Raw genomic sequence first — 11,111 nt, forward strand, 5'->3', positions numbered from 1 at the left:
GTAATAATGCGGGAGTGGAATGTTTGTTTCAGACACAAGGGGTCAGTATTGACAGAAAGATCAAAGAAAATACATTTATGGTCACTGATCAATAGGTCCTCACAACGGGTATTATCAATATCAAGACCCAGAGAGAACACAAGGTCCAAGGTGTGACCACCCCTGTGAGTGGCACCAGAAACATGTGTGAAATTAAAAGATTCAGTAATATTGAGAAACTCAGTGGCTATACAGTCTGTGGTATCATTGATATGCAGATTAAAATCACCAACCAGAAGCACTTTGTCTAGCTTGATAATAGAGGTCAGAAAGTCTGTGAACTCTGATAAAAACTGACCTGCAGGACCTGGAGGTCGGTAAATTAAAAAACGGTAAAACGGCTTTAGCCAGCCCACTTTAGTCAGCTGTAGTTCAAAAGTAACATAGGATTCGGTGCTCCCCAAGTGGCAGGAAAACTGATTCTTCCAGACCACGGCGAGACCTCCACCGCGGCCTGTCAGACGCGGTGTCCCAACATAAGAACAGTCCACAGGGCAGAGTTCATTGAAATGGATGCATTCCATCAGTCTGTGATTCTCACGGGAATGTTCATGGGTCGTGGAGTGGAAGTTACGGTAGAGGCTGGGGAGAGAGTAGTAGGAGACCCTCCATGCCGCCAGGGGGAGCTAGTGTTGCTAGTAGGGGATGAATGCAGCTGATGAATGATCGTAGAGGAAGAGTGACAGCGGACAGGGGATCAGGGATAATAACAGCAGTAAAGCAGGGGTGGTATAGTTTGCAAGACTAAAGACACGTTTTTATTCACTCGCCTTTTTTGGCCCATTCATTTTTCAATCTGTTGTCATGTATATATAATAATAATAATGCATTTTATTTGTAACGCACTTTTCATTTTAAAAAAAATCTCAGAGTGCCACAGAGCCAGTACATAGTAAAAACATAGTAAAAAGCATAGCTAAAACATAGTTAAAACATAGTTGAAAAATAAACTATAATAAAAAGCAGTGAATGTACAGAAACACAAAACAAATAACTGACAGTGATTTAGGTCAGAAAGGCTTTCCTGAATAGAAAGGTTTCTGTGCTTTGTACCATATCAGTTATTGTTGACAAATATATTTGTGAGCTGTACTTTTTAATTTCATTTTAAAGTTATTTTATAGCGCTTGGTCATTAAGCTGTGTTTAAATGTGGTGTATAAATTAACTTAACTTGCACTTACTACAATGATGGTAATAATTTAATGAATAAGCTTCAAGTGAACTTGTGTGTGCGTCTGTGAGTGTGTGTGAGAGTTTGTGCGTCTGTGAGTGAGAGTTTGTGAGTGCGTGCGTCTGTGAGTGTAGTGTAGAGAACAAGTTCTGACGTTCAAACAAATCCTGTTAAGTTTTCTGATTTGTATTTTTCTTTATTTTTTATAAATTATTTATTGTTCTGACAGCTCAGGTCCCTTTTAAATAAAAATATACATATTTTTGTGTTAGTCCATTTATTTTTTATTTATTTTTTATTTATTTGTTATTTATTTTTTATTATTACTTTAACAGCTCAGGGATGTTCAAGGAGCAACCTGTTTGTGCACTTTCAGTTCTGTTTTTGAATAAAGGGTTGGAAATTAATGCTTTTTTAAAATTTATTTATTTTATCTGATTCATCGATTAATCGGAAAAATAATCACCCGATTAATCGATTATTAAAATAATCGTTAGTTGCAGCCCTAATTCACACCCATTCCTACACTGATGGCCGGGGCTACCATGCAAGGTGCCACCTGCCCATCAGGACAAACTAATATTCATACCCTGATGGCACAGCCCTCGGAAGCAATTTTGGGGTTTAGTGTCTAGCCAATCCTCTGATTGACGACCCGCTCTTCCTCTGAGCCACAGTTGTCCCAACTCAGCCACTACTGAATATCCGACCAAACTGTTGACAATTGAGTTGCATTTTGGGTAATGTTGGCGATTTTGACAAGAGAGACAAGACTGTATGGAATACAAATGCTGCATTCATTTTGATACCTTATTTAAAAGCTCTATAGATTACTGAAAGAGAAGCGTTTTGTCCACAGAATTTATTGTGCTTTAGGTGAACCGGCTGGTAAAAATCACCTAGCAACACAACAAGTGCAGTGCAAACCAGCCTCGTGCTGTGATTGACACGAGAGGTCCTGCACCTCTCAGGCCTTTTCACCGACATTTTGTCACAGTAGGAAAAAGCACAGGTGTAACTGATCAAATCAAAGCTGGATTCCATTTAGCTGCTTCGGTTTTAGGGTCCCCGAACACTCTGATTGAATGGAGCCATCGTTGATGTTGTTGGTAACACCCGTGATTTTTTCCTACTATGACAAGTCAAACTGTCTGGGCTTTTCTATATTAGTGTGAGGTCCCACCCTACAAGTGCAATGAACTTTGGGATATTATGTATTCTAACTTTGAAGGAGGCTACCCAAAAATAGTGTCCGAGCTTCATGGACCATTGATGAGGGATCATGTAGATTTGAAAGGCCCGATGGCAAAACTGGAAGATCATGGTTTAAGCGAGCCCAGTTCCTCCCAGGACACATTTTCTTCCCAACAAATGTAATTTGTGGTTTGTTTGGAGTCTCTTTAACGACCAAATGCTTTGGGCTTGTCCCAAAGGAAAACCAAATGAGTGCCAAAGTTTACATAATGACAGTAAAATAGTCAAATAAGCAAAGTAAGGCACACCTCAACTTACAAAGTCGACCATTTAAAAAAAAAAAACAGCACAAAGAATGAACAGATTTCTATCCCTCATTACTTGTTACATTTAATAGTTTGATCGTTTTATTGTCATGTTGAAAAAATAAACTGACAAAGATTAGGCTGTATTCTAAAATGACTGTCATTCTCTATATTCAGTATTTTTACTTTAATACAGTGAAACACATTTCACTGTTAACTGTAACAATCATGCAGGGATTCAGATCCTCATTCTTATGCGTGGGTACGCCTGTGTGTGTGTGTGTGTGTGTGTGTGTGTGTGTGTGTGTGTGTGTGTGCGCTCTGCGTAGGTGCTGTCTTTCTCTTCCGGTTGCCAGGCTTCACTGAAGAAACAGTCAGCAATTCAAAGAGCCATTCGCTCTATTGTCATGCTAATAGATGGTTGCTAACTAAACCGCTGTTGCTGCACACACAACTTCGTGGATTGGTGTGAGAACATGAGGGGGCTCTCACCACGCGCGTCACCCAGAGACAACTCATTTGGCTCTGTCCCCTGTTCACTTTATCGACGCGGAGGCCAAAGTTGATTTACGTCACACTCTGGCTACAGAGACTGGATTGATCCGTCCATAATGTCGGTCCCGGGAGAATGGTGATAATTGAAGGAATTATCCTGACGGAGTTAGCGGCTAGCTGGGGAACAAAGTCACAAAACGAATGCAGTTAAACAGGCTAAGTTGGTAAAGACTAAAACACAGAGTGAATACTGGACTTAGATTTGCCAGGCGGTCAGAAACGTGAGTCCGGATAAATGCAGATGTTGTGTATTTCAAAAAATATCATTTAATGCAGCATTAATTACATTTTTTTTAACCCGTACCCTTATTACCCATGTCTTTATGTCTAAGTGACTAACCGGTAACCTGACCCACTAGAGCCGCCATTAGAAACTGTTCGGAAAAAATGGGCAGGCACTTTCAAACGCCACTTGGCAGGTGATTGGGTGAACCATCTGTCAATCAAACTTTTTCCGAAGCCAGTTGGGAGGAGAGCAAAAACATATTTTCCATCGAGGAAAGCCTTCAGTGTCGTTCTTTGCTCTTCTTTCAACCACGTTTCAATGAAACTCTCCGGTTTTGATATAATTGATGACCGTTGCAGCATCTAAGCTAACCATCGTCGTTTAGAGCGAATAGTCTCCTCCCTGTGTCGTCTCGCACACACTTAAGCCACGCCCACATGTGGGACATGGACCAATCAGCGTCCTCGCAGGACGCTGATTGGTCCATGTTCTGGATTTTCTCGTGACATGCAATACTGTGATGCTCGTGTGATCTTGTGAGAATCCAACTGCAGTGTAATCTAAATCAATAGGGACCATTGAAATGGGTCCAGTGTAGATGGAGAACGCTGCAGCTGCTAAACGGGCTGCAATGTAATCGCTCGAGTTAACTAACCGTCAATGCGTGTCCACTAAAAGTGCTTGTTTTTAACACTGACTGCCTCTGATTGTTGTTATAATTTCTCTGTCGGGTTCTTTCCATGATGACACGTAGAACAATCTGAGCCTGTCAGTAACAAAAACAATAACTTTAGGTGGATGTACATTACGTTTCCACTAGTTTAGCGGCTGCAGCGTTCTCCATCAATACTGGACCAATTTCAAAAACTGTTGAAATGACAAATAGGGGTCTAGGCTGAAAATACAGATGTTGACCCTTGAACCACATGAAGACCGTGGCTGCTAGCTATTTCCTGCTGGGCAACTTTCCCGTCCTGAGGGCATCATTCCCTGCCATGAATATTGACTATTTTAAATAAAGCCACTCTGTGCTCATGATCCCTTAGTGATCTCATTAGGCTTACCACGAATATATCACAGTAATATCCTTATCTTTTAGTTATAACATGTACACCAACATATGAAGTTATCAATCAAACAACTTTAACAGAATTATATGAAAGACCACAGCAGATTCATCCCAGACTAAATGTTGGGAGAACTCTGTTCTTTATATTACACTTTTTGGGTGAAGAAAGTTTAAGTCATCCACCGTAACTCCATTTCACTAGCTGAACAGGTGAAGCCTCTGGCGCCAACATTTTAGGACGTCCAAAAGGCAAATTACAATAAAAAGCCCCCCCAAAACAATGCAGCCATTGTGAATATGCCTCAGTAACTCTGCAAGATAACTCGAATCAGAGTTTAAGCTCCTGGAAAAGTTGAGGCCCCTTTTTAATAAGCGCCTTTTCTCTCCGTATCTGCTAACGCGTTCCATTTCTGTTCCCCCAAAACTGTTGCTTTCGCTGCAGAGAGGGCCGGAGCTAAATTTAGAGTGGAAGTGTGCGACTGGGAGGTTGTTTTTTTATTCCCAGGAGAGCCGCGTAATGACAGGCTACTGGATGGAAAAAGGCTTCTGGTGCAATGGGAGCCAGATGCAGAGACGTCGCTTCCACACAGAGAACCTTTAAAATTTACAAATATGTGCAGACACACAAATTACATTTTCTGTCAATGACATGTATTTTGTGCCCCTTTCTATAGTAATGAGAGTGATGCACACGCAATCAACATCCCACACATACATTATACACTCATACACACACTTGGGGGCCACCCACCTTTGTTATGTAACCACAGCGCTCCCACCGTCTGCCTCTCATCACACCTCCAGCTCTCGACCTGAGCAGTCTGTGACCCACGCTTCATATTTTTCCACAGAGATGATGAACTTTTCATCACAAATCTTTTTCTTCTTTTTTCATTGTATTTTATTCAGTAAGAAGACAGAACATTGGGAACATGACAGGATTAACACAGGGCAGAGCATGCATTGGAGTACAGTGTCAAAGGAAAAGCAAAGGTTTGATCCTAGAGAGTGTCTGTGTGTGTGTGTGGGGGGGGGGGGGGTGTATTGGAGAAAGGGCTGGGCAGGGTGTTTTATAGGATTTTATGTGTGTTTAAGTGTGATTGTGTAGGGGGGGGGGCAGAAAAGGGGGAGTGGTTTAAAAAAAATCAAAGAAATGTATACATTTAAATCAAAATGATGCCAATTAAACCATTGGGAGATATGCTATATATATATATATATATATATATATATATATATATATATATATATATATATATATATATATTATTACAAATCTGATAACAGCTACAGTAGCACACAGGCAGCCCAACGGATTCCTCCACATCTGGGTGAATTATTTAGTGTACTGGAAACAGATCCTTTGAGCCGGCTGATAATAGCAGAGGCTAAAGAGCAGATGGATGTTCACTTGCTAACAATGCAATGGAGGCCCATTTAAAGATCAGGACTATTACAGACAACGTGGACAAAAGATGAACTGCTGATACTCCCTGCTTCGGCATATATCAAACCTCACACTGCCCTCTGTTGGCAAACTATAACATTGCAGTTGCATTACTATTATTATTTTCTTCTCTCCTGTCCGTGTTTGTCCAGAACTGTCTGATCAGGGTGACATCTCGGGGTCGGGAGGCCCTGGTCACTGACTTCGGCCTGGCCAGGGAAGTGGTGGAGCTGCCGGTCAAAGACCCCGGCAGGAAGCTGTCACTGGTGGGCTCGGCCTTCTGGATGGCCCCTGAGATGCTCCGAGGAGAGCCGTACGACCGCAAAGTAACAGATACACACACACAAACTCCCTCCTCTTTCAGCTGGATGCTCATTAACGTTGTGTCGACATCATTTGTTGCAAACCTTGGAAACATGGAAGTCTCATTCATGGACAGAAAGTGAGATAAATATGAATGTTTAATGTTAGATTAAATGTTCACTAGTGTAGGTTCAGATAACCTGAATTTACAACATTGTTCTTCATGTGAACAGGTATCAAGTCTTAAAATATATATAACAGTCTTGGAGATTTCATTTAATGGGAGATGAATGATTGTTTTTAAATGTCAATTAATTAACTGGTTATCTTCTTGATTAATCTATCAATTCTTTGGCAAAGAAAACTGCTTTTTACAATTGCCTAAAGCCCAACAACGTGTCTCCAATCTCCAAACAGTCCAAAAACCCTCAAATGATTTTATGTTTTGTTGTCAAAATAGTTGCTATATTGTGTTACATGTCTTATTAGTTATATTATTCAATAGAAGTATATTTTTGCTGGTTTTCAAAGCAACCAATTTTTTCGGGATTCGTTTGAGGCTGACCTCAGTTATTGCGTCATCTGTTACTTGTTCCAGGTGGATGTTTTCTCCTTCGGCATCGTGCTCTGTGAGATCCTGGCCCGGATCCCTGCCGACCCAGAGATACTACCCAGGACACAGGTAGCGATGCATTAGAAAGCCTTTATGACAGCAGAAGGGACCTCACATTGGCATATTATAATTCATATAAATGGTGTAGCATGTATTTAGCTGATACTAAGGCTGCACTGGTAATATTCAATTCATTGTTTTGTGTGTAAAGGATTCAAAGATTTCAGGATAATTTGCTGCAGGAGAAAAGCATGACAAACAACAAAACAAAAGCAGTAGAAAACCCTAATTTTAGTGTCCCAGACCTCACGGTGACGTAAATGAGTTTTAAAACCTAAACAATGATATTATATGAAATTGAAGAAAACAGCAAAGCGCCACATTTAAGTAGCTTGGACCAGCGAATGGGTGCTGTTTTTTGATCGATCTGTGATTAAATACTCATGTCTTTGACCAAAACCTCCTTCAACCAATGGAAGTTGCTCATGAGTCACAACTAAGTACAGAACTTTGGTCACATGATAACAAGTGGCTGAATATGTGGGGGGGCATTTAAAAGTTACATTATCTGATGTTATGGTCGAAAGCTCTGAAAATAAAAACTGGTAAGTTTTAAATATTTTATCACAGAATTGTGATGACTCTCTGTTCATCGATTAATTACCTAATCATTTCAGTACTGGATGATATTGCTCCATTTTTGTTGATCCATTTCATTTAATGTTTTCTGATCTGGATTTGTTGGTACTGTGTAGCTGATCGCTGTGCTACTTGTCCAGGGTTGCAATCTGCAACCACACCACTATATGTCACTAAATCCTACACTCTGGTCCTTTGAAGGAATTTGGGTCATTATGGGAAATACGTTATTTGTTGTCTTAACGAAAGTCCACTGTCATATCTGTCCATTAAAAAATGAAGCTACAGCCAGGAGCCAGGAGGTTATGTTAGCTTAGCATAAAAACTGAAAACCGGGGGGGAAACAGCTACTGGCTTACTCCAAAATTCATAAAAATGCTTAGCAACACCTCTTAAGGTTATAAATTAAAATGATGTATCTTGTTGGTTTGTTCAGCACACAAACAAATTTAAAGAAATGTAAAAAATTATAATTTGTAGTTTTATGTCGTGTAAATTTGTCAACTTATTCCATGCTATGAGAAATACATCATTTATTGTTCCAGTTCCAGCATTTGGATGTGTTGAACTGGACACATCTTTGGTTGGTGCAGTGAAATGTGCTCACTAGTTGTGCTCATGCTGCAGTGACTGTTGATGTTGATGTCTTTCAGGACTATGGGCTGGATGTGAATTTGTTCAGGGAGCTGGTGAATGACTGTCCTCAACGTCTCCTGGAGTTAGCAGCCAGCTGCTGTATGGTAGGTAGACGGAAGAGCTTACATATGAAAATACAATAGTCAAACAAAAACAAGGTCCGTATTAAGCCTTGTTGAACAAAAATGTAATGTTAATCAAAAGGTACAAGCCTGGTATTAATGTTGGAAGACAAGTGAAGAAAACTACTAAACATGAAGTATTAGCAAATATAGACATAGAACACGTGTTTTATCCTGCTATTTAATGGCATATATAAATACCAGTGGCGGGCCGTGCATTTTATACCTGGGCCTTCTGCACTGTCCTACTACAGTTGAATAACCTAATTATGAGCCACAACTACGGTTATTATTTGTTTCTAGGGATGTAATAATACACATATTCATATTAAACAGATCTGCTAGCGAGCTTTCTGTTTGACAAAAGTCACGCTGGCCCACTGACCAATCACGGCGCACGTTAATGCAGACATACTTAGCAGGCTACCTGGGTAGCAGTGGCACGTCAAAGAATACGCCCAACATGTCAAACTAAAGATCTGATTGGTTGAAGACTATGACAATCAACAATATCGTCCCCATATACTTTAATCTGCAAAGTCTACCTAGAGGACCTCGGGCCTCTCTCCTTACATAGAGACATAGGGGCTGAATCTGTTTGGATAAAAGCTCCCCTTAAAGCAAGCTGTGCTGGAAGCAGCGCTGCAGGCTCGAAGCAGAGCAACAGAGGAAGACAGGAGCTGTGCAATGAGAAAATAAGCTAATGGGAAAAATAATGATCATACATGTACTGGTGTATTTGTGAAAAATTATAAAATGGCTACAACTTTCTGATTCTGTTTAGGCCAGCAGAGAAGGCTTAGCTGGCCCTGACGGCCCACCACTGATAAATACATGTATACACACATATGTACACATTGATCGCGCAGTGCAGTCAAAACTACTGCCCTAGAAGTAGACACCGCCTCACAGAGCCACTCTCTTTTCCTCCAATCAGCTGGAGTCCTTCAGACGGCCAGCGTTCACAGAGCTGCTGGACGAGTTGGGAGAAGTCGGCGAGAGTCTGGAGCCGCCGCCAAAATCCGAAGCGACCGCAAGCTGAGTCGTCTGCCCCGGAAAACCCTTCCACCCTTCCATAGTGTCCGGGAGTATTTGGTCTCTGTCTGGGACAAGAAGCTGGACTTGGACCCCGAAGCCCTCGTGGCATCAATCTCCTCTCCTGTACTGCACCTACACATGAGACCACGGCTGAACTCGTCTCAACCGAGGCGGTGCAGATATGCTAGATGTGTTTTTTGGAGGGTAGTGGAAAGTCTCCTGGCTTCTCGTGGACTCTTTGCTTTGACGTTTTGTGTACAGATGATTCATAGTTTGACTCACAGGATGGAATGTACAGTATGTTTTTTTTTGTCTTACTCGAACTAAAGCGTCCTCTCTTCCTTCTGTTCTGTGTGTGAGGTTTGTTTGTCACCAGCGACACAGATCATCAAATCTGTCAATGTGTTTTCTGCCTCTTCTATCTGCTCTTAAACAAACATCGCTTCATAAAAGATGGGACACATGAAATACACGAGGAGATTTAAAGTTGTCTTGTAGACTTTGAGGAGTTGAACAGAAACTGAAATTTACAGAAACAGTTGAGGTTCACAATATATGCTCACGCTCATATCTCATGGTCTCATCTCAAGTTATTTATCATATATAATATTATTATCATGTATAATTGCAGTTCTATTTGTCTGGAATGACACTGAAAACCCACCTGAAACATATCAGTTTTCCAGGAACGAAGAACAAAAACCCTAACCCTTTATTTAGAGTAATGACTATGCATTTTGGAGTTATTAAAGAACTATACACGTCTCAACAATGAAATCATAAAAAAGTGGTCGTTTCAACAGTGATGTGCACTCATCTCTATTTTGTCATTGGTACTTTGAACTGATCTTGTGCGTGTAAAGATTTTAAGCTTTTCATTTGCTCCCTGCAACCTTTCTTTGGATTTAAAGGGTCCACATTCCTTTGAGTTTACCAGTATTTACTATTTTACGTTTGTGTCTCTGTGATTTTCTTTCAGGCAGCTGCAATGCAAAATAACTTTCACAAAAGCTACATTTGGTTTCTATCTTATTGAATTAATTCCAAACTTTGAGTTAGTTCTCAAAGTTCAGAGATACAGTTTTAGGTGTATTGCACATAAATAAATAAATATGATAAAACAGTGAATAAATATAAAAACAACATTGAAATACAGGTGAAACACAGACGTCCCAGCAGGCTTTGACATACAGAAACAAAACTCACCGATAAGAAAAATTACAAATAACCTAGAACTTAATTTAAGGTATTTCATCTTCTCAGAGTGTATAAATATTCATCTGCAATCAGGAGTCACTGTTTCACTTTTCACATTCCGTCACTGAAAACGAATGGAACCATTTTCAGTTAACCTCCTTAAATAAAAATGAAGTTTCAGTCCCATTTCATAGAAGCACCTGTGTGTCATTTGTTGTGAGACTTTTTTCATTCACTTGGTTCAGTGATCAATACAACGATAATAAAACCACAGGAGACGCTGACTCCTAGAACTGAACAGGAGCTCCAGAAAATGAAAGGACTCAAAGAAGAATATTGTCCACACAAGTTTTTTTACCATTTTTCACAGTAAATTCTCTATTGTAAAAATGTTAACTTTTTTCTGTTTTAATTAGGGATGACAAGTTGTAAAGATTTAGAAGTATAAATGATCAGCGTTTACAGGCGCAACGTGTAATGACTGGCGAACCTGCTCCAAACAGGCAGAGGGCAGCATTTCCCATCTGCTACTGGGTCCATACAATCTTATTTTAC

At 40.3% G+C, this 11,111-nt stretch overlaps 1 protein-coding gene across 3 annotated transcripts in view; it reads left to right on the forward strand.

Annotated features, from left to right (window-relative positions):
• Window positions 1-10,709, forward strand: part of LOC306778246 (dual specificity testis-specific protein kinase 1) — a 43,437-nt gene extending 32,728 nt beyond the window's left edge. For all 3 annotated transcript variants that reach the window (XM_079269690.1, XM_079269688.1, XM_079269689.1), the window contains 4 exons: window positions 6,161-6,334; window positions 6,910-6,993; window positions 8,217-8,303; window positions 9,259-10,709. In XM_079269690.1, coding sequence (XP_079125816.1) covers window positions 6,161-6,334; window positions 6,910-6,993; window positions 8,217-8,303; window positions 9,259-9,363 — 450 coding nt within the window. In that variant the 3' untranslated portion in view covers window positions 9,364-10,709. The remainder of the gene's footprint in view (window positions 1-6,160; window positions 6,335-6,909; window positions 6,994-8,216; window positions 8,304-9,258) is intronic.
• Window positions 10,710-11,111: the final 402 nt, after the last annotated feature.

This window comes from Melanostigma gelatinosum (assembly GCF_949748355.1).
Source record: "Melanostigma gelatinosum genome assembly, chromosome: 6".
Taxonomy (NCBI): domain Eukaryota; kingdom Metazoa; phylum Chordata; class Actinopteri; order Perciformes; family Zoarcidae; genus Melanostigma; species Melanostigma gelatinosum.